Source organism: Mobula hypostoma, chromosome 31 (assembly GCF_963921235.1).
Source record: "Mobula hypostoma chromosome 31, sMobHyp1.1, whole genome shotgun sequence".
NCBI lineage: Eukaryota > Metazoa > Chordata > Chondrichthyes > Myliobatiformes > Myliobatidae > Mobula > Mobula hypostoma.
This window is the reverse complement of record NC_086127.1, coordinates 4,330,221-4,354,511: the sequence shown is the minus strand read 5'-3', so window position 1 is coordinate 4,354,511 and position 24,291 is coordinate 4,330,221. Positions and strand designations below refer to the sequence as shown.

At 49.9% G+C, this 24,291-nt stretch overlaps 1 protein-coding gene across 1 annotated transcript in view; it reads right to left on the bottom strand.

Moving 5' to 3' along the window:
• The window catches only part of LOC134339949 (NACHT, LRR and PYD domains-containing protein 3-like), a 37,635-nt gene extending 16,461 nt beyond the window's left edge, over positions 1–21,174 (bottom strand). The window contains exons 1-6 of the mRNA XM_063036751.1: positions 20,968–21,174; positions 16,180–16,272; positions 11,370–11,536; positions 10,776–10,947; positions 10,605–10,670; positions 6,836–8,567 (exon numbers count right to left, since the gene is read on the bottom strand). Of these exons, the coding sequence (XP_062892821.1) occupies positions 6,836–8,567; positions 10,605–10,670; positions 10,776–10,947; positions 11,370–11,536; positions 16,180–16,240 (2,198 nt within the window). The 5' untranslated portion in view covers positions 16,241–16,272; positions 20,968–21,174. The remainder of the gene's footprint in view (positions 1–6,835; positions 8,568–10,604; positions 10,671–10,775; positions 10,948–11,369; positions 11,537–16,179; positions 16,273–20,967) is intronic.
• Positions 21,175–24,291: the final 3,117 nt, after the last annotated feature.

The window sequence follows — 24,291 nt, the reverse complement described above, 5'->3', positions numbered from 1 at the left end:
GTTGCCCATGCTGCAAGTCTCCCCTCTCCATGACACCAATGTTGTCCAAGGGAAGGGCACTAGGACCCATACAGCTTGGTACCAGTGTCGTCGCAGAGCAATGTGTGGTTAAGTGCCTTGCTCAAGGACACACAACACTGCTTCGGCTGGGGATCGAACTCACGACCCTCAGTTCACTAGCCGAATGCCTTAACCACTTGGCCACGTGCCCACACGATCCAGTGTTTAAACTGGCAAAATATAATTCACATCAGTTCCTGAATGGTTTGGCCTGAAGACTGACAGGGTGACATAAAGTGTGATGTGCATGACAACATGAGGTTATGAGAATAACGTATAAGATCCTAAAGGGATTGGACAGGCTAGATGCGGGAAGATTGTTCCCGATGTTGGGGAGGTCTAGAACGAGGGGTCACAGTTTGAGGATAGAGGGGAAGCCTTTTAGGACCGAGGTTAGGAAAAACTTCTTCACACAGAGAGTGGTGAATCTGTGGAATTCTCTGCCACAGCAAACTGTTGAGGCCAGTTCATTAGCTATGTTTAAAAGGAAGTTAGATATGGCCCTTGTGGCTACAGGGGTCACGGGGTATGGAGGGAAGGCTGGGTTCTGAGTTGGATGATCAGCCATGATCATAATAAATGGCGGTGCAGGCTCGAAGGGCCGAATGGCCTACTCCTGCACCTATTTTCTATGTTTCTATGTTTCTATGTTATGTAAGAACTATAAAGTCACTACCATTATTTTAAGACTTGACTGGAAAATCAGCGCCAGGGCTGTTTACAAGAAGGGGACGAACAACACTCTATTCTCTAAGGAAGCTGAGATCCTTCAATGATGTTGGAGGTCTCTTTCTGGTCTGCAGGTACTGGTCTGGAAACTATAGAGAGAGTGCAGAGGAGATTTACGAGGATGTTACCTGGATTGGGGAGCGTGCCTTATGAAAACAGGCTGAGTAAACTCGGCCTTTTCTCCTTGGAGCGACGGAGGATGAGAGGTGACCTGATAGAGGTGTATAAGATGATGAGAGGCATTGATCATGTGGATAGTCAGAGGCTTTTTCCCAGGGCTGAAATGGCTAGCACGAGAGGGCAGAGTTTTATGGTGCTTGGAAGTAGGTACAGAGGAGATGTCAGGGGTAAGTTTTTCACACAGAGAGTGGTGAGTGTGTGGAATGGGCTGCCAGTGATGGTGGTGGAGGCAGATACGATAGGGTCTTTTAAGAGACTGCTGGACAGGTACATGGAGCTCAGGAAAATAGAGGGCTATAGGTAGTCTTAGGTAATCTCTCAGGTAAGGACATGTTCGGTCCAGCTTTATGGTCTGAAGGGCCTGTATTGTGCTGTAGGTTTTCTATATTTCTGGAGCTGAGTAGGTTAAAATATTGACACAACAGTGTGGGCTGAAGGACCTGTACTGTGTTGTAGAGTTCAAAGTTCCATGTGTCATAGTGTGCCAGTGAATGAGTGGGAAGGCTTTGGCTAAACAGCCAGAGGTACAGATAAGAAGAGGGAAGCTCTTTGTTTTAGGACAGAATATTTAGGAAGGAATGCTCCTCCTGTCAGATGTGGGAATTCAGGTTACCTGACTGTTTCCCTGATGACTACATCTGTGGGAAGTGCACCCAGCTTGAGAGTGGTGAGTGTGTGGAATGGGCTGCCGGCAATGGTGGTGGAAGTGGATATGACAGGGTCTTTTAAGAGCCTCTTAGATAGGTACATGGACCTTAGAAAAATAGAGGGCTATGCGGCAGGGAAATTCTAGGCAGTTACTAGAGTAGGTTACATGGTCAGCACAATATTGTGGGCTGAAGGGCCTGTGATGTGCTGTAGCTTTCTGTTTCTATGTTTCTGTTGCAGCGAGTGCAGTCTCCTTTGTGCTGGTGATGCAAAAAGACTGAATAAACTCATCAGAAAGGCTGGATCCAACCTTGGCTGCAACCCAGACTCCTCTGAGTTCCTGGCGGGGAGGAGGTCACTGAACAAACTGTTATCCATTATGACACGCACAGATGCTGGAGGAACTCAGCAGGCCAGGCAGCGTCAATGGAAACAGCTGAGTCCCTCCAGCATTTTGTGTGCGTGTCGCTTGCATTTCCAACATCTGCAAATTTTCTCTTGTTTGTTATCCATTATGGACAAACAGGCACAACCTCTCCGTGACCGACTGAAGAAGCAGTGGGCATCCTTTCGAATGGGCTCATTCAGCTCCTCTCGGTCATTACAGCCCAACCACATGCCTTCCACTCTATCACTGCAGCTCACCAACATGCTCCACTCTCTCTCTCATTACAGCCCACCAACATTCCCCACTCTCTCATTACAGCCCACCAACATTGCCCATTCTTTCTCTCATTACAGACCAACAATGACCCCTCTATTCTCTCTCATTAGCCCATCAACTTCCCCACACTCTCTCTCTCTCTCTCATTACAGCCAACTCCATCCCCCACACTCTCTCATCACAGCCCACCAACATTCCCCACTCTCTATCTCATTACAGATCACCAACATCACCCATTCTCTCTCATTACAGACCACCAATGACCCCCTCTACTCTCCCTCATTAGCCCACCAACTTCTCCACACTCTCTTTCTCATTACAGCCCACCAACATGTCCCCCACTCTATAATTACTGCCCACCAACATGACCCACTCTCTCTCTAGTTACAGCTCACCAACATCCCCCTCTGCTTCTCATTACAGTCAACTACCTCCTCCACACACTATCTCATTACAGCCCACCAACACCCCACCCCTTTCTCTTTCATTACATGCCAGAAACACTCACCCCGGTCTCTCTACCTTTGTTACAATCCCCAGTTACGCTGTCCATCTCCCCCACCCCTCGTTACACAGTTACCGCCTCTCCCTCTCACACATAAACACATGCGGGCATCAATAAGTTAGAGCGCTTTAAAAGGGTAACTGAGAGGACTGATGAGGGCAGGACATACGATTTTCATTACGGGGACATTAGCAATAGAGTCAGAAAAAGTACAGCACAGAAACAGGCCCTTTTGCCCAGCTAGTCCGTGACGAGCCATTTTAACTGCCTACTCCCATCGACCTGCACCGATAACCACAGCTCTCCATGCCTATAACCATCCACGTACCTATGCAAACTTCTCTTTGAAATCAAGCCCTCATGCACCACTTGTGCTGGCAGCTTGCTCCACACTCTCACCCACCCTCTGAGTGAAGAAGTTTCCTCTCATGCTTCCCTTAAGCTTTTCACCTTTCACCCTTAACCTGTGACCTCTGGTTGTAGTGGCACCCAACCTCAGTGGAAAAAGCCTGCTTGCATTTACCTGATCTATAGCCCTCATAACTGTGTATACCTCTACTAAATCTCCTCTCCATCTTCTACGTTCAAAAGAATAAAGTTCTAACCTATTCAATCATTCCTTATAATTCAGGACCTTCAGACCTGGCAACATCCTTGTAAGTTTTCTCTGTACTCTTTCAACCTGGTTTACATCTTTCCTGTAGGTAAGTCACCAAACTACTATTACGTCGACTCAGGCCTAGGGGGCCGGCGTCGGGTACGATGATGGACTCTCCACTTCTCCCTCTCCCTCATCAGTGTGTTCAGTTCATCTACATTAGCTGCGCCACTGTCTTCTAGGAACGTGTTGACCACAGTCTTGGGAGGGCGCCCAGGGTTCATCCTCCCATGCTTGGGCTCCCATATGATGACCACGCTGGTCCTGCTGGTAAGTTAGCAAATTTCAGGGCACATGCCAGTGATAATAAACCTGATTCTGGTTCTGGTTATGTGACCACTGATGCCAGGCAGACAATCCCTGAGGAGTATGGACAATGGCTGGAGTCACCCGTCTTGTAAAGACGCCGTCCAGAGGAAGGCAAGGGCAAGCCACTTCTGTAGAAAAATTTGCCAGGGATAATCATGGTCAGAGAAAGACCACGATCGCCCACATCAATACGACATGGCACATAATGAACGAACCGCAGGGAACAGAATGTTACCGCCCACCTTATCTCGGCCTCTTTTGAATACTTCTCGAAGGTTGCCCCTCATTCTTTCTTCGTCCCGAGGAATAGAGGCCCATGCTCTCCCTGTTACTAGGGCCCTTTAGTCTTGGCAACGTCCCTGCAAAACTTCTTTCGCCCTCGTTCCAATTTGGTCATGTCTTTCCTGTGATGGGGCAACCAGAGTGTTCTACAGTGGCCACCACAACGCCTTTTGACCAAAAGACAAAGACCATAAGACCATAAGACAAAGGAGCAGAAGTCGGCCATTCGGCCCATCGAGTCTGCTCCACCATTTTATCATGAGCTGATCCATTCTCCCATTTAGTCACACTCTCCCACTTTCTCATCATAACCTTTGATGCCCAGGCTACTCAGATACCTATCAATCTCTGCCTTAGATACACCCAATGACTTGGCCTCCACTGCCACCCGTGGCAACAAATTTCATAGATTCACCACCCTCTGGCTAAAAAAATTTCTTTGCATCTCTGTACTGAATGGGCGCCCTTCAATCCTTAAGCCATGCCCTCTCGTACTAGACTCCCCCATCATGGGAAACAACTTTGCCACATCCACTCTGTCCATGCCTTTCAACATTCGAAATGTTTCTTTGAGGTCTCCCCTCATTCTTCTAAACTCCAAGGAATACAGTCCAAGAGCGGACAAACGTTCCTCATATGTTAACCCTCTTATTCCCGGAATCATTCTAGTGAATTTTCTCTGTACCCCCTCCAACGTCAGCACATCCTTTCTTAAATAAGGAGACCAAAACTGCCCACAGTACTCCAAGTGAGGTTTTACCAGTGCCTTATAGAGCCTCAACATCACATCCCTGCTCCTATACTCTATTCCTCTAGAAATGATACCAACATTGCATTCGCCTTCTTCACTACTGACTCAACCTGGAGGTTAACCTTAAGGGTATCCTGTACGAGGTCTCCCAAGTCAAAGGAGCAGAATTAGGACATTTGGCCCATCGTATCTGCTCTGCCATTCAATCATGGCTGACCCCTTTACTCCCCCTCCTCAGTCCCACCCCGCGGCCTTCTCCCGGTAACCTTTGATGCCGCGTCCAATCAGGAACCTGTCAATCTCTGTCTTCAACACACCCAACGACCTGGCCGCCACAGCTGCCTAGGGTAACAGATTCCACAAATTCACCACCCTCTCCACATCTCCATTTTAAATGGACATCCTGAGGCTGCGCCCTCTTGTCCTAGACTCTCCCACCACAGGAAACATCCTTTCCACGTCTACTCTGTCCAGACCTTCCAACATTCGAAAGTTTTCTTTTTTTTCGTGCGTGTGCCTGCGTGCGTGCGAGTCTGTGTCCATGATGATGTCTTTTTCATGGCTTTTACAAGGCATGGAGCGAGATAGAGAGAGAGAGAGAGAGAGAGAGAGAGAGAGACAGAGAGAGAGAGAGAGAGAGAGACAGAGAGAGAGAGAGAGAGAGAGAGAGAGAGAGAGAGAGAGAGAGAGAGAGAGACAGAGAGAGAGAGAGAGACACACAGAGAGAGAGAGAGAGAGAGAGAGACAGAGAGAGAGAGAGAGAGAGAGAGAGAGAGAGAAACTGTGTGGCGAGCACACAGATGTTTTTGCAGTATTTTTCCCTTTGCTTTACGAGGTCAAGTTGCGATCGGGAGCAGACTCGACTGGATTTGAACCCGCGAACCTCGGTTCCCAGGTCTGGCACCGATGTCATTGCGCCACCAGCCAGCCCCTTTCGAAAGGTCTCAATGAGATACCCCCACCCCCGCAATCCTCCTAAATACCAGCGAGTACAGACCCAGAACCATCAAACGTGCATCATATGATAACACTTTCATTCCCGGATTCATCCCTGTGAACCTCCTCTGCACCTTCTCCAATGCCAGCACATCTTTTCTAAAATGGGGAGCCCACAACCTGTATAATTCCCCAACTCCTGTACTTGGTACCCTGATTGATGGAGGCCAGCAGGCTACACACCTGTCCGCTTGCCCTCCGCGGTCCCTCCATTCCACCCCACTCACTAGTGCCCGGCCATTCACAGTACACACTCAGTGGACACTTTATGAGTATGCCTGCAAGAAAATGAATCTCGGAGTGGTGCGTGGTGACATACATGTACTCTGATAACAAAATTACTTTAAACTTTGCACCTCCTGTACCTAAAAAAAGAGTGACTATTGAGCATCTGCTTATGGTCTTCTGCTGCTGCAAAGGTGCAAAGAAGAGGAAATCCAAGCAACACACACACAATGCTGGAGGAACTCAGCAGGCCAGGCAGCATCTGCGGAAAGGACTAAACAGTCGACGTTTCCCTCGATGCTGCCTGGCCTGCTGACTTCCTCCAGCATTTTCTGTGCGTTGCTCCAACTTCAAGGTTCAACCTGCTGTGCATCCAGAAATGCTCTTCTGCACACAACTGTTGTAACGCACGGTTATCTGAGTTATCGTCACCTTCCTCCTGTCAGCTTGAACCAGCCTGGCCATTCTCCCCTGACCGCTCTCATTAACAAAGGTAGTTTCACCCACAGATTTTAGTTTTTTTGTATTTTTCACACAGTTGTGTGTGAAAATCCCTGCAGATCAGCAGTTTCTGAGATTACTCAAACCACCCCACCTGGCACCAACAATCATTCCACAGTCAGTCACTTGGATCACATTTCTTCCCCCGTTCTGATGTTTGGTCTAAACTTCAGCGGGACCTCTTGACCGTGTCTGCGTGCTTTTTACGCAATGCGTTGCTGCCTCGTGATTGGCTGATTCGATACTCGCATTAACGAGCGGGTGTACCTCATAACGTGGACGCTGAGTGCGGAACAATTTCAAAGCTGGAGATAAATTAAAAATTACCTCAACTCCTGGCACTTGTGCAGCCCTGGCCCCAGCTGCTGGAGTCTTCCACTCTCGATACGGCAGCTCTTCAGGTCGAGGCGCTTCACTCTGTCACAGAGCCCAATGGCGTGAGACAGGACAGCGCAGTCGATCGGGGTCAGACGCAATCCACGGAATGAAAGCACATCCATGGACCCCAGGGTGGCCTGAGCCAGCCCGCGATCCTGGGACTCAAACAGGTAGTGCAGTGCATTCAGCAGCCTCTTTTGACTGGCTTCGCCCCACATGTTTCGGATCTGACGTCCGACTTCCTCCCTCACCCAGTCAGCCACCTGGCCGGCCGTCCGACGGGGGAGAGGGCCCAGAAACTCCTCCAGGACCCGCGTCGAGCCCGCGGCGCTGAGACCGGCGGCAAAGCGGAGGAACATCTCGAACCGCCCGTCTTCCTTGCCGCGGGCTTCAGCGAGGAGGTTCAGGTCCCCAGGGTCCGGCGCCAGGAATTGTGCCAGGGCGGCTATGAACTCTTGGACGGTGAGGTGGGGGAATGTGTACACCACGCTCTGGGCAGATTCCTCTCTCTCCAGGAGCTCTGTTGGAAAGCCGGACAGGAGCTGGGAGGGCTGCAGGTTCCATTTGATCAGATCCCCATCTGTAAATATAATGTTGCTTTCTGACACTCCAGTGAAAGCCATCTGACCAATCCTCAGTAGCAGGTCACAGGGGCTTTTGAGCTCCTGGCCGTGGTTTTTCAGGACGCTGTAAAGGTAGCAGGAATAGAGCTGGGTGATGGTCTGGGGAACTCGCCGCGGGTCGCGGACTGTCAGGGTGAAGGGCCCCAGAGCCAGAGCGAGGATGAGGCAGCAAGCAGGGTTGTAGCTCATGGTGTACAGGATCTCGTTCTCCTGCACGTGTTCGAAAACAGCGGACGCCACCGCCTGATCTTCAAAATGCCTGCTGAAATACTCCTTCCGCTCCTCGCCCACGAACCCCAGGATTTCAGCCCAGACACTGATGTCTGCCTTTTCCAGTAAAGGCAATGCAGCGGGACGGGTGGTCACCAGCACGGAGCACCCTGGGAGCAGCTTGTGCTGGATTAAACTGTACACAACGTCCGACACCTTGCACCGGAATTCAGGATCCGTGCACGTGTGCTGTGGTTCTGTGTCTCTCCGACTGTTGGCAAAATCAATTCTGTCCTTAAATTCATCCAGACCATCAAATATAAACAACAACTTCTCCGGGTCCTTCCAGACCTCTCCCAGAGTATTCCCAAAGTAGGGATACTGATCCAGGATCAGCTCCCTCAGGTTTACTCTGCAGTTAAGATTGTTTAAATCCCGGAATTTGAAACTGAAGACAAACTGGAACTGTTGGTATATTTTCCCCGTGGCCCAGTCATAAACAATCTTTTGTACCATTGTTGTTTTCCCAATCCCCGGCACTCCGGCCACTGCTGCCGAACTCCTGGGTCTGGATGTGCTCTGGGGAAAGCTGCTCCGGAACAGCTGATCCATCCGGATTTTCTCCAGCTCCGTCTGGAGGCCCATCTCCCCCAGCTCACCTCCGTCCGGGCCTCCCGCCAGCAGCTCGTGTTCCCCGACTCCCCGCCGTCCAGCGCGGGAGATGACCGTGACCTCGGCGTACCGATCCAGCAGCCGGAAAACTTGAACCTTCGCCCCGGTCTGCATCGTGGACACTCGCAGTGTCTCGGTCCGCGCCCGCAGCGTCTCCCTGTGTCTCTGCCGAACATCTTGCACGGAACCAAGACAGTGAACAATAGGGTTAGACGTCTCCACTTAAAGAGAATGCAAAATGCCCGAGAAAAACGGTTTGTCTGCTCGATAGGTCGGAGGGAGCACTTCGCTGGATGAATCCAAGGTGTGAGCTGTGACCCAGGTGAATCAACAGCGGTGAAGACACACTGACAAAATACCAAGGAAGTCTGCACGGGCTATATAGCTCAGGTGTTTGAGACTTTTGCACAGTACTGTGGTAATTTTATGCATTGCATTTGTAAGGGGTTTCTTCTTGTATGTTACTGCATATGTTAATCAAAATGGCATCTTTGTTATGTTAATCTTTTATGTTACTGCGTAAGTTAATTAAAATGGCTTTTTTGTTATATTAAATGCTGAGAAAGTCTCAAGCTAGCAGTTTGCTTGGGATATATTATTGGTAATAGAGCTACTGAACCAATGGGTGTCCATGTTATTCTTTCTTGGGGTGATATGCTGTCTCATATGGTTGGGAAATGGGAGTTTCGGCGGAGAGTTGGAGGAGAGACCGGGAGGACGACTGTTGTACTGGGAGTGCTCTGGTTGATCACTCTGGGTGCTCCCGAGCTGCAAGTCGAAGGGGTCGGAGTGGATGGCAGGGGGAAGAAAGGAAGTCCTGAGCTCCAACTGTGTGTGCACGAAGATATTGAACTTTGATAAGTCTGGCGCCTTTTTTTTCCCCCATTCCCTTTTGTATTGTACCTCTATTAATCTCATAGTCCTAATAATATTAATAAAGTGTAATTTGTTAAATGTACATTGTGTGCTGGCTGATGATTGATGTTTGAAGCCGAATCAGGTGGCACTTGCACAGAAACCAACGTAAGTGGGAGACACGGTTGGGCTGTGGACGGGGCTTCCCCTAGGTAAATATGAGCTGATATAGCTGAGTGTCACACATTGCAATGCTGCTGAAAAAAAAACTAGTCACATGACATACATACCCTGTCAGGGGTGTGTGGGGTCTCACAGTGTGGTAAGACCCTGTCAGGGGTGTGTGAGATCTCACAATGTGTCAGGAACCTGCCAGGGATCTGTGGGGTCTCACAGTTTGTCAGGACACTGTCAGGGGTGTGTGGGGTCTCAGAGTGTCAGGACCCTGTCAGGGGTGTGTGGGATCTCACAGTGTGTCAGGAACCTGCCAGGGGTGTGTGAGGTCTCACAATGTGTCAGGAACCTCCCGGGGTGTGTGGGGTCTCACAGTGTGTAGGAACCTGTCAGGGGTGTGTGGGGTCTCACAGTGTGTCAGGACCCCGTCAGGGGTGTGTGGGATCTCACAGTGTGTCGGGACCCCTTCAGGGATCTGTGGGGTCTCACAGTGTGTCAGGACCCTGACAGGGGTGAGTGGGGTCTCACAGAGTGTCAGGACCCTGTCAGGGATGTGAGGGGTCTCACAGAGTGTCAGGACCCTGTCAGGGGAGTGTGAGGTCTCACAGTGTGTCAGGACCCTGTCACGGGTGTGTGGGGTCTCACAGTGCGTCAGGAACCTGCTGGGGTGTGTGGGGTCTCAAAGTGTGTCAGGCCCCTGCCAGGGGTGTGTGGGGTCTCACAGTGTGTCAAGACCCCGCCAGCGGTGTGTGGGGTCTCACTGTGTGTCAGGACCCCGTCAGGGATCTGTGGTGTGTCACAGTGTGTCAGGACTCTGTCACGGGTGTGTGGGGTCTCACAGTGTGTAGGACCCTGTCAGGGGCGTGTGGGGTCTCACAGTGTGTCAGAACCATGCTAGTGGTGTGTGGGGTCTCACAGTGTGTCAGGACCCTGCCAGGAGTGCACGAGGTGGGGATCTCAGAGTGCATCAAGACTCTCCCAGGGGTGCCCAGGGGTCTGGCAGTGTGTCAGGAGCATGCCAGGAGTGTCTGGGGGCCCAACAATGTGTCAGGACCCTGCCGGGAATGTGTGATTCAGGGTTTCACAGAGTACCAGGTGACTGTCAGGTGTGAAGGGCCAAATGCCTCCTGTCAAACTTTGATTTTAACAAGAAGATGGACTTGAAATTACTTTTTGGCTCTCACCTGTCAGTTCAATGGGTGATTCCGAAAAACCTCGGGCGACGTTCATATATTCATGCACACCCAAACCTGTTCAAGTTTAAAAAAAAGAAAGGTTTTATGAAACCAGATCTGATTGGCACTGTTAATTCCGCAGAGATGAGATGACTTTGAGTTCAGCGTGCTTTACCGTACCGAACTCCTGGATTTCTTCCAGTATTCTGTCCAACTTTGGGAGCTCACCCCTCACTTTCACAAACGATTTCCACATCACAATCCAGGTCGGTGAGCCTTTCCCCATCACCAGACCGAGGAAGAGCTTGGAGCTGTCCATCCAGTTTCCCCTCTCCGCCAGCCGGTAGATTATCTGCAGGCAACAATGGTGCATTTGGCGCTGATTGGGCTGGCAAAGCGTAAACAGTGTGGAAAAGTGCCTGCAGCAGTTTTGAGTCGCGAAGCCCATTACGAGGGGGGGGGGAGGGCAATGGAATAACTGTTGTTAGTGTACGGCCCTGGGTTCCATCATGTCTAAGAGGAGTTTGTATGTTCTCTCCGTGACCGCGTGGGTTTCCTCCGGGTGCTCCGGTTTCCTCCCAAATTCCAGTTGGTAGGTTAACTGGTGAAATTAATTGTCCCATGATTAGGCGAGGATTAAATTGGGGGATTGCTGGGCAGCAGGGCCTGTTCTGAGCTGTCTATCTGACAACAAATAACTAAATAACTAAAGACATAAGCAAGCAAGCAACAGAACAGACAAAGTATAGACAATTACACCTTAGGCAACTGTACCTCATGTTCATCTGCACTCAAATGTCCTTCCTCTCTCAGCATCAGGCTGAACTTCCCAACCCCTCCTTCAATCGCCTCTGTCAGTCTCTCCCAGTAGAATTTCCCCAGCTGGAACAATTGGTAATCATCCCACTGCATCAGGAGCTCAGAGAGTGCGGACTTCGGATCTGTGGAGACAAATGGAGAAATTGGAAGTGAGAAATTATACACACCACTGTGAACGTAACAGTCATTGCTGAGAGGGAGAGAGACAGAGAGAGGGAGGGAGACAGAGAGAGGAGGAGAGACACACAGAGAGGGAGATAGATGGAGAAACCTTACTTTATACTTTATTGTCGCCAAACAATTGATACTAGAGCGTACAAACATCACAGCGATATTTGATTCTGCGCTTCGCGCTCCCTGTAGTACAAATCGATAGTAAATATTAAAAATGTAAATTATATATCATAAATAGAAAATAGAAAATGGAAAGTAAGGTAATGCAAAAAAACCGAGAGGCAGGTCCGGATATTTGGAGGGTACGGCCCACATCTGGTCAGGATCCGTTCAGCAGTCTGATCACAGTTGGAAAGAAGCTGTTCCCAAATCTGGCCGTACGAGTCTTCAAGCTCCTGAGCCTTCTCCCGGAGGGAAGAGGGACGAAAAGTGTGTTGGCTGGGTGGGTCATGTCCTTGAAAGGGAGAGAGAGAAAGGGACAGAGAGATGGGGCGAGAGGGACAGACAGAGAGAGAGAGACAGATAGGGAGAGGGAAAGAGAGACAGGGAGAAGGAGAGTGACAGAGAGAATGAGAGAGATGGAAGGGGAGAGACGGGGAGAAACAAAGAGAAATGGAGAGAGGGAGAGGTGGAGAGGAGGATGGAGAGACAGAGAGCAGGAGAGAGAGAGGGAGAGAGACAGAGAGAGTGAGAGAGACAGACACAAAGACAGAGAGACAGACAGCGATAGAGAGTTGGGATGTGAATGAATGTGTGTAGCACTGTGTGTGCTTTGTTCTACTGTGTCTGACTGTGTCTGTGTGTGTGTGTAGACTTCGGATCCCTGGAGAAATTATGCACAACGCAGCAATCATCATCATCATCATCACTGAGTGAGTGACAGAGTGAGGGAAGGAGTGAGAGAGTGAGGGATGGAGTGAGAGACTGAGAGATGGAGTGAGAGTCAGCAATGGAGAGAGAGTGAGGGATGGAGTTACAGAGTGAGAATGAGAGATGAAGTGAGAGAGTGAGGGATGGAGAACGTGGAAGAGTGCCATTGAACACTACAGTGCAGAAGGAGGCCCTTCAGCCCATCTAGACCATGCCAAAGAGGGAGAGTGCGACCGGGGAAGCGACAGTGAGAGCATGAGAGAGGAAGTGAGTGAGAGTGTGAGAGAGAGAATGAATGAGTGAGAGGCAATCAGAGAGAAAGTGAGAGTGAGCAAGGGAGTGTGAGAGGGAGAAAGAGAGAGCGCGAGAGCGTGAATGAATGCGTGAACTACCATGTGCTTGCATGACACTCCTGTGTTTCTCTGCACGCTGTCTGCATGTGAGTGTGAATGTCCACATCTCTGCAAGTTTGACTGTGTCTGTCTCTGTGCGTCTGCGCCATTCTGCACGTGAGTGTGTGTGTGTGTGTGTGTGTGTGTGTGTGTGTGTCTGTCTGTCTGTCTGTCTGTGCATGTTTGCAATTTGTCTCCAAAACCAGAATCTCACAGTGGGAGAGGAGGAGAACAAAAGGGACAGGGGAACAGTATCACCATCCGCAGGTCGTATCCTGCCCTGAGACCGGTTCCCTTGTCACACAAGGCTTTGTGATTCCTTGGAACTCACTGCCAAGACCTCTTTGAGGGGTCCCCTCTTCAGGTACATTTACCCTCACAGAGGCGTATAAAACCACGAGGGGCATAAATAAGGTGAATGGTCACTGTCTTCCCTTACTGCTCCCTCTAAGCTGCGCAGATGCATGGCCGCACAGTAACCGAAATGCTCCCACACACATAGCCTTTGTTGCCGTGCCAATGCAATAAAGGCAGATGAGAAAAAAAGTTTACGAAACGTTCAAGATTCCCTTTGTTGAACTGTGTTTCGTTGTACCCTTCAGTGAGTAAGTAGAAGAGAAAGTTGGTGATTTTTCAATGTCCATTCTAAATTTTCATTGTGTGCATCTTACAAAACCATGACGTTTAAAGAGCTGTGCAGGTTTCAGGCCGTGTAAAAATGTCCTGCTGTGAGCAGTGGGTGATAGACGCAGCTTTAAGATAAACTAGAGAGAATGCCCAAGGCAGGAGTGTTGGAAACTGGATGGGAAAGGTAGAAAGTGAGATGGGAAAGTCAAAAAAAGACACCAGAGGGGCAACTTCTTCACAGAGGGTGGTGTATACCAGACCATGCGAAATACCAGCAGAATCAGGCCATTTGGCCCGTCAGATCTGCTCCAACATTCAATCGCGGCTGATTTATTATCCCTCTCAACTCCACGCTGCTGCTCCCTCTCAATGACTTTCATGCCCTGACTGATCATGAACCTGTCAAACTCCGCTTTAAGCAAAAAGCATAAGAGCTGACCGTGGATTACAGGAGGAACGGAGACAGACTCACTCTGATCAGCATCAGTGGGACTGCAGTTGAGAGGGAGAGTAGTTTGAAGTGCCTCGCATCACTCCTACACATCACTGAACATCCCACCTGGACTGTACACACTGGCTGTGTGGCAAAAAAAAGCACAACAGCATCTCTTCCACCTCAGGCGACTGAAGAAGTTCACCAGAAGTCTCCAAATCTTCAAGACCTTCTACAGGGGCACTGAGAGCATCCGGACTGGCTGTATCACCGCCGGGTACGGGAACTGCGCCGACCCTGATCGTTGGGCACTGCAGAGAGTGGTGTGGACAGCCCAGTGCATCTGTGGATGTGAGCTTCCCTCCAGTCGAGACATTCACAGCACCAGGTGCAGAAAGGAGGCCTAGAAGATCATCGGGGACACCCGTCACCCCAGCCACAAACCGTTTCAGCCGCTTCCGCTGGCAAGCAGTACCACAGCACTAAAGTCAGGACTAACGGGCTACGGTACAGCTTCTTTCTACAAGCCATTAGACTTTTAAGTTCACACGTCTGTACTTTGTGAAGGAGTCATAACGCAAAGATTTTTACTCCCTCACGTTGTGGGACAGATGCAAGATTGAAATAAATTCCAAATTCTGTAATCAGAATTCCTAATGGACTTTAGGAGTTTGAGGAGAGTTGGCATGTCAACAAATGCACTCAAAAAATACTGTGGAGAGCATTCTGACAGGCTGCCTCACTGTCTGGAATGGAGGGGCTACTGCACAGGACCGATAGGAGCTGCAGAGGGATATAAATCTAGCCAGTTCCATCTTGTGCAGAGGGTTGTAAATTTAGTCGGCTCTATCTTGGGCACTAGCCGCTCAAGGAGCGGTGTCTCAGAAAGGCAGCGTCCATTATTAAGAACCTCCAGCACCCAAACATGTCCTTTTCTCACTGTTACCATCAGGAAGGAGGTACAGAAGCCTGAAGGCACACACTCAGCGATTCAGGAACAGCTTCTTCCCCTCTGCCATCCGATTCCTAAATGGACATTGAATCCTTGCACACAACCTGTTTTTTTTTTAATACAATTTCTGTTTTTGGCATGATGTTTAATCTATTCAATATACATGTACTGTAATTGATAGATTTATTTATTATGTACTTTGCGACGGGGTCATAATGCAAAGATTTTTTTCTCCCTCGCGGTTTGGATGTCTGTAAGATTTCAATAAATTCAGATTTAAAAGTACCCAATGACATGCCGTCTGTGGCAATGACTTCCACAGATTCGCCGCCCCCGGCAAAAGAAATTCCTCCTTGTCTCTGTTCTGATGAGGTGTCCTTCTATTCTGAGGCTGTGCCTTCTGGTCCCAGACTCTGCCACTATAGGAAACGTCCTCTCCACGTCTACTCTATAGGACTTGCAATAATCCATAGTTTTAATGAGATCCACCACCCCACAACCCTGTTCTTCTGAACTCCAGTGAGTACAGGCCCAGAGATAGTAACACTCTTTGACCAAGCTTGCCCATGCAGACCCAGGTGCTGATCTAAGCCAGTCCTGTTTGACCCATGGCCCTTTCCATTCTTCCATCTATCTGCCTGCTCTGCAGGAGAGCAATGGGGGGCCTCACAGTCAAGTTTATGATTATGAGGTGCAGATAAGCTGGATGGTAACATCCTTTTCCCCAGGGTAGGGGAGCCCAGAACTGGGGGAGGAAAGGGGGGGGTGAAAGGGTAAACACAAGGGGTTGAGGGGTAAACAGGGTGAGAGATGGAGGTGATTACGAGGAACCAGCTGCCAGAGGATGAGGTTGAGGTGGGGACAGCAGTATTCTTGACGAAGCACTTGGTTTGGTACACAGAGGAAGATGGGATGAATGCCAATAATTGGGGCTGGCAGGGTTGGGCTCATGGATAGCATGGGCAGGATGGGCTGAAGGGCTGAATTGCTCCACGTCCCTGTCCAAATGTCTTTTAAACACTGCCAATGGACCCGCCTCTGCCACTCATACCGTAGACCTGCCACCTTCAGTGTCAAAACAAACCTGCCCCATTAAATTCTTTCCCCTCTCACCCTAAACGTTTGCCCCACTGGCTTGAGGCTCCCCGACCCCAGGGAAAAGACTGCAACCACTCCCCTTATCATGCCTCTCCCCACCGTCCAGACCTCCGTGCGGTCACCCCGCTCCGAACTCCTGCCTTTCGAAGAACCAGGCATGGGAGCAGAAGAAGGCCGTTCAGCCCATCGGCTTCTCTGCTCTGCCATTCCGTCACCCACCTGGGTCCCTGTCCTCTGTCAGCGCCAGCACGTCTGCCCTGGAGTTGGCGTTTGTTGCCATGGCGACACCGGGCCACTGTCAGCTCCTGCACTCTGGAACAAAGAGTAGATTTGTCAGTGACGATTTGTGGAGTTGTTTTGCAGTTTATGTACAGCTTTTCATAAATTCTGTTATCTCTTTATTTTCCTGTACAGGGTTAAGGTGAGAGGGGAGGGGCACCGGGAGGCGGTGGGGGGGTTGCTGTCGGTACATGGAACAAGCTGCCAGACAAAGTGCTTGAGGATAGGTAACAAGTAGAAACTTTGGTAAAAACTGACTTTGACTTTGAAGGTGAGACGGGAGGCAGATTTGACAATTTGGTTCATCATCTCCAACCATTTATTTCACATCAGTGTACGCACAGTATACTCAGAGACTGGCAATCACCATTCGAGTTTTAGCTTCAGTTGGAAGTCAACAGGCTGTAGCAGCTAGCTACAAACTGGCGTCAAGCACGGGGTCCTCCATAATTTCGGAGGTCTGTGAAGCTTTATGAAAAGCATTGCAGCCAGAGTTCCTTCCCTGCCCTTCAGTCGCTCACTGGGAAGCTCTTGCAGCATAGGAGGAAATGCGATGCTACCAAGCGGATCAATCACAGTTGTTGTGGTCTGCGTCGCCGTGACGCGTAGTTACATTTTGGGAGAGGTGAGCGTCAGGCTACGATGTAAGGTACACGGCTACGGCGTAGATTTGACGCAGAAGTATAAGTTGGCCTTCGGACCTCGGCACAGTACTGTATAGGTAGATACTTTATTTATCCCAAAGGAAGTTACACTGTCACATCAGCATTACAAGTGCACAGATATACAAATATTAGACGAGCAGCAGAGAGAATTGAAAACGTTATCTCAAACAGTAACAGGAGGGGGAGTCTCTTCCCCAACTATCAGTTGACAGATTATCATTTAAATGGTGAAAGATTGCAGCATGCTGTTGTGCAGAGGGACTTGGGAGTGTTTGTTCATGAAAAGCAAAAAGTTGGCTTGCAGGTTCAGCAGGTTATTAAGAAGGCGAGGGGGATGTTGTCCTTCATTGCTACAGGGATTGAATTTAAGAGCAGGGAGGTGATGCTGGAACTGTACAGGGTACAGGTGAGGCCACACCTGGAGTACTATGTGCAGTTCTGGTCTCCTTACCTGAGGAAGGATAGACTGGCTTTGGAGTCGGTGCGGAGGAGGTTCACCAGGTTGATTCCAGGGATGAGGGGGTTAGACTATGAGGAGAGATTGAGTCACCTGGGACTGTACTCTCTGGAATTCAGAAGAATGAGAGGGGATCTTATCGAAACATACAAAATTATGAAAGGGATAGATAAGATAGAGGTGGGAAAGTTGTTTCCACTAATAGGTGAGACCAGAACTACAGGAAACAGCCTCATAGTTCGGACAAGTAGATTTGGGATGGGGGTGAGGAGGAACTGCTTTCCCCAGAGGGTGGTGAATCTGTGGAATTCTCTGCCCAGTGAAGCCGTGGAGGCTGCCTCAGTAAATATGTTTAAGACAAGGTGGGATAGATTTTTGCAGACTCCTGCTCCTATTTCTTATGTACTTATGGGAAGGTGAAGCTGAATCGCATTGGTCCATCATAGAGTCAGGTGGTCGTTATAAATACCTGAACAGCCAATCATGTGGCAGCAACTTAATGCATCAGAGCATGCAGGCATGGCCATGAGGTTCAGCTGCTGTTCAGACCAGAATGGGGAAGAAGTGTGACCCAAGTGACCTTGACCGTGGCGACAGTTGATCAGAGTATCTCAGAAACTGCTGCTGATCTCCTGGGATTTTCAGCTTACAGAGAATGGTGCGAAAAACAAGGGGGAAAATAGCATCCAGCGTGGGCACAAATGCTTCGTCGATGAGGGAAGCCAGAGGAGAAAGGCCAGAATGCTCCAAGCTGACAGGAAGGTGACGGTAACTCAGACAAGCATGTGGCAAACCTTGGAAGGAGATGGCCCCATCGGGTCCCAGTCTGTACCGAATTTAGTGGACACGGGGTGTGCACTCTCTGGGACATGTGAAGCCCTTGTTACCCCATCACAGGAAGGACGTTGAACGTCTGCAGAAGGAGTCTGCCTGGATTAGCGAAAAGGGGAATTCTCCGCGCACTTCAGGATGTTGAGGGAGCACATGCCCGTCCCCGTGGAGCAGTTTGTGGTGGAAGGACGTTCCTGCATGCCAACGTCTCCAACGTATCGATGCAATAGCAAAAAGGTGGCTCTACTTCACCAGGAGTTTGAGGGGATTGGCTCGGGCACCAGAGACTCCTGTAAACTTTCACAGAGGCATCCTGCGGGGAGCATTCAGACTGGTCACCTCACCATCTGGTATGGAGGGGGCACTGCGCAGGGTCGTAAACTCAGCTGGCCCCTGCCCCCGGCAAGGACACGCTCAACAGGTGATACCCCAAAAAGGGCAGCATCCATCATTAAGGATGCTCAGCATGCAGGACGTGACCTCTCCTCATTGCTGCTTTCAAGGAGGCATTACAAGAAAAGCTTCTTCACCCCCACCACCAGGTTTCTGACTGGACATTGAACCCACCCACACTGCCTCACTATTTTTTGCTCAATTTCTGATCTTTATTGTAATTGACAATTTATTTTACGCCCTGCACTCTACAACAGATTGCACGACACATCTCAACGACTAGTAAGCCTGATTCTGGTTTTGAAGAGGGTAAGAGCTGTGAGGAGAGATCGGACACACACTTGGATCATTTTTCTTTCTGGAGCATCAAAAACTGTGGAACAATTTGAGAGAATCTGACAGCCACATGAGACCCTGGTCAAACTGCACTTGGAATACTGTGCTCAGTTCTGGTCCCCTCACGACAGGAAGGATGTGGATATTATAGGGAGAGTGCAGAGGAGATTTATGAGGATGTTGCCTGATGGCATGAATATTGAATTCTCTAATTCCATTAATGCCCCTCCTCCCCTTTTAACCCCATCCCTTTTTTTATTTAAAATTTTTATATTTTTTTATTTTTCCCCTTTTTCTCTCTCTCTCTTTCTCTTTTTTTCTCCCTCTGTCCCTCTCACTATAACTCCTTGCCTGCTCTCCACCCTCTGGGCTCCTCTCCCCCCTTCTCTCTCTCCCCGGGCTTCCTGTCCCATGATCCTCTCCCTTCTCCAGCCTCGTATCCCTTTTGCCAATCAACTTTTCAGCTCTTAGATCCCCCCACCCCCGTTCCCTCCTGTCTTCTCCTACCATTTTGGATCTCCCCCTCCCCCTCCCACTTCCAAATCTCTTACTATCTCTTCTTTCAGTTAGTCCTGATGAAGGGTCTCGGCCTGAAACGTCGACTGTACCTCTTCCTAGAGATGCTGCCTGGCCTGCTGCGTTCCACCAGCATTTTGTATGTGTAGCTTGAATTTCCAGCAACTGCAGATTTCCTCACGTCTGCAAGGATGTCGCCTGGATTGGGGAGCATGCCTTCTGAGAATAGGTTGAGTAAACTCGGCCTTTCCTCCTTGGAGCGACGGAGGATGAGAGGTGACTTGATAGAGGTGTATGAGATGACGAGGGGCATTGATCATGTGGATAGTCAGAGGCTTTTTCCCAGGGCTGAAATGGCTAACACCAGAGGGCACAGTTTTAAGGTGCTTGGAAATAATACCAAGGGGATGTCAGAGGTAAGTTTTTCACACAGAGAGTGGTGGGTGTGTGGAATGCACTGCTGGTGACGGTGGTGGAGGCGGATACAATAGGCTACATGGAGCTTGGGAAAATAGAGGGCTATGTGGTAGGGAAATTCTGGGCAGTTTCTAGAGTAGGTGGGCTGAAGGGCCTGTAATGTGCTGTAAATTTCTGTGTTCTATGTAAGTGTTGATCGGGTTGTAGATATGGTAGTCTGTCTTTTTGCCCCAGAAGTAATGTCGGATATTGCAGGGGAAAAGCAAACACATACTATGTGCTGGAGGAAAGTTCCTCCAGCGTTTTGTGTGTATTACGATGGATTTCCGGCATCTGCAGAATCTCTTGGCTTTTGCAAGGCAGAGAGTTTTTTTAAGTTACTACATGGGGAGTGGCGGGGGAGGGTGGAGGTGCGGAAAGAACTGCCAGGGAAGTTGGAAGTAGAAATGGCAGAGGATGCTGAGACCGGGACACCAACCTGTCTTCACCTGTCGCCTGAGAGCTTGTACTTCCTCCCCTCCCTCCCCGCATCCTATTCTGGCTTCTCCGACCTTTCATTCCACTGTTTATTCCTTCCGTAGACACTGCCTAACCTACTGAGCTCCTCCAGCATTTTGCCTGTTCTATCCCCTGCAATGTTTAATGTAGACACTTCACTTTGTTTATTCACGCGTAATTCATTCCCAGATTAAATTCTAACTTTCCTAGGTTATTGAGCGGTATATGTGTGTTACGTGGACTACTGTGCTTTACATCCTGCTCCTGAGAAACGCAGTCTCGTTTGACAGTACCCATGTAAATAGTTAAATGACAATAAAGAGCCCTGCAGATTGTATATAGTGAAAGACAATATTGCGAATTAAAATGTAGTCCCTTCCATGATTAACCAATTCTACGGGCGGGACATCGTGCTCGTTCCCCAGAGTGATGGGTGCGTTGCCCTATGAGGAGCGTGGACACGCGGTTGGGGGGTGGGGCGGCAGGGGGTGGCCGCGCGCTTGGCGAGAGTGATGGGCGGATTGTCCAATGAAAAACGTAATCGTAGAGGGGCGGGTTCACACCGGTACGAATCGCTCCGCCCACCGGTTCCCCCGCCGCGTCTCCCGGACTCACCCGTTCGATACGAAACCCAGACAGGAAAGTGGGCTTAAATGTCTGCGGCCGACTTCAAGCTGCACCCGGAGCCGGTTCTGTTAAACGTCTGGCGACTTCCCCCCGCACTTGAGGGCTCCAAGGGACTCACCGAGGGGAACTCCGCCCTCAAACGCTTCCCAAAAGACCGGAGTCCCTCAGTGACCCACTCCCGTAGACGATCAAGGAAGTCGAGACGGTTACACCCCCAGCGGTGTGCGCATGCGCCGGAGCTACAGCCCCCGTCTGGCTGCGGAAAGTAGTTCTCTTCCTTTCCTCACTGTACAATTGTAAAGGAAACCAAATGATTGGTATAATAAGCATAAGGAATGCAATAAAGTCATATAAATACATAATATGAGCACTATCTATGTAGCATTGATTGCACAAGATTGTTTTCAGATTCAAGATTCAAGATCGTCGACGATGCAGTGCCCTGGTTCGCATCTTCACTGTTATGCTGTAGCTATTTCACTTAGCAGCTCTGTAAGAGCGGTCTGTTCTGCTTTCAGCCTGTTTGGGTTATAGTTGAAGGGATGAGGTGCACACAAGGAAATCTGCAGATGCTGGAAATTCAAGCAAAACACACAAAAAATGCTGATGGAATGCAACAGGCCAGGCAGCATCACTAGGAAGAGGTACAGTCGACGTTTCGGGCCGAGACCCTTCGTCAGGACTAACTGAAGGAAGAGTTAGTAAGAGATTTGAAAGTGGGAGGGGGAGGGGGAGATCCAAAATGATAGGAGAAGACAGGAGGGGGAGTGATGGAGCCAAGAGCTGGACAGGTGATTGGCAAAAGGGATACTAGACTGGAGACGGGAGAGGATCATGGGATGGAAAGCCTGGGGAGAGAGAGAAGCGGGGAGGGGAGCCCGGAGGGTGGCGAGCAGGCAAGGAGTTTTTGTGAGAGGGACAGAGGGAGAAAAAAGAGAGAGAGAAATAAAGGGGGAAAATATAGAAAATAAATAAATAAGGGATGGGGTGTGAAGGGGAGGAGAGGCATTAACGGAAGTTAGAGAAGTCAATGTTCATGCCATCAGGTTGGAGGCTACCCAGACGGAATATAAGGTGTTGAGAGTAATCGGGCAGTGGGCAAATGAGCCCTCTTGTGCTGTTTGATCTCGTCACTTGATCCCGCGCCTTCATTAATCAGGTCCAACACTTGCCTTTCTTGGATCTTGCCCCTCCTGACAAAGGTCATTGGGTCTGTTGAGGTGTGGTCAGGGTTAATCAGGGTGTGCCTAGGTTTGTGGGGGTGTGACCAGGGTTAATCGGGATGAGGTGGAATATGTGCCATCTGGGTGAGGGACAATGGGCTTTCGTTCGTGAGGAGATAAACATTAAAGATGCTTGGGAGAGCCAGTCGCAGCATACGATCCGGTGGGAGACCCGTTTGTTCCAGATGGATTGTGAGCAACGTTCGGAAGGTGGGGTGGGTTTCCACGCTGACAGAGAAGCTCCAATTTGTGCGCATTGCATTGGTGCTGCTTCCTGCACACATGCTGAACTCGTTGACTTTATTAACTTTGCCTCCAACTTTCACCCTGCCCTCAAGTTTACCCGGTCCATTTCCGACACCTCCCTCCCCTTTCGAGATCTTTCTGTCTCTGTCTCTGGAGACAGCTTATCCACTGATATCTACTATAAGCCTACTGACTCTCACAGCTATCTGGACTATTCCTCTTCTCACCCTGCCTCTTGCAAAAATGCCAACCCCTTCTCGCAATTCCTCCGTCTCCGCCGCATCTGCTCTCAGGATGAGGCTTTTCATTCCAGGACGAGGGAGATGTCCTCCTTTTTTAAAGAAAGGGGCTTCCCTTCCTCCACCATCAACTCTGCTCTCAAATGCATCTCCCCCATTTCACTCACATCTGCTCTCACTCCATCCTCCCGCCACCCCACTAGGAATAGGGTTCCCCTGGTCCTCACCTACCACCCCACCAGCCTCTGGGTCCAACATATTATTCTCCGTAACTTCCGCCACCTCCAACGGGATCCCACCACTAAGCACTTCTTTCCCTCCCCCGCCTCTCTGCTTTCCGCAGGGATCGCTCCCTACGTGACTCCCTTGTCCATTCGTCCTCCTCATCCTTCTCCACTGTTCTCTCTCCTGGCACTTATCCTTGTAAGCGGAACAAGTGCTACACATGCCCTTACACTTCCTCCCTTACCACCATTCAGGGCCCCAAACAGTCCTTCCAGGCGAGGTGACACTTCACCTGTGAGTCGGCTGGGGTGATATACTGTGTCCGGTGCTCCTGATGTGGCCTTCTATATATTGGCGAGACCCGGCGCAGACTGGGAGACCGCTTTGCTGAACACCTACGCTCTATTCACCAGAGAAAGCAGGATCTCCCAGTGGCCACACATTTTAATTCCACATCCCATTCCCATTCTGACATGTCTATCCACGGCCTCCTCTACTGTAAGATGAAGCCACACTCAGGTTGGAGGAACCACACCTTATATTCCATCTGGGTAGCCTCCAACCTGACGGCATGAACATTGTCTTCTCAAATTTCCGCTGAAGCCCCACCTCCCCCTCGTACCCCATCCGTTATTTATTTTTATACACACATTCTTTCTCTCACTCTCCTTTTTCTCCCTCTGTCCCTCTGACTATACCCCTTGCCCATCCTCTGGGACCCCCCCCCGCCTTGTCTTTCTCCCCGGACCTCCTGTCCCATGATCCTCTCGTATCCCCTTTGCCAATCACCTGTCCAGCTCTTGGCTCCATCCCTCCCCCTCCTGTCTTCTCCTATCGTTTTGTATCTCCCCTCCCCCTCCCACTTTCAAATCTCTTACTAGCTCTTGCTTCAGTTAATCCTGACGAAGGGTCTCGGCCAGAAAAGTCGACTGTACCTCTTCCTAGAGATGCTGCCTGGCCTGCTGCGTTCACCAGCAACTTTGATGTGTGTTGCTTGAATTTCCAGCATCTGCAGATTTCCTCGTGTTTGTGTCGATAGAGGTGTACAAGGTGATTAGAGGCTGCTATGTTCCATGTTCCAGGACATGTGCATAATAATCGATAATTACATAATATATGTACTCTGGCTCCTGACAGAGAGAGAGAAAAATTTCCCGCACTTCTCCTTTGAAATAAAACCTTAAATGTAAATCTCTCACGTGTGAACTTTTGTGTGCTTCGTGCTGGGAACGCGGCAGCGTCTGGACCGGGACTTGAACCCGGAACTCTCCGTCGGAGGCGGAGGTGATAATGGGTCGGGGAAGACAGCGAGGAATGAGATCAATGCCAGAGTAGTCAGTCAACCTCCGGTGGGCGCTCTGGAGCCGGATTTTCCCGGA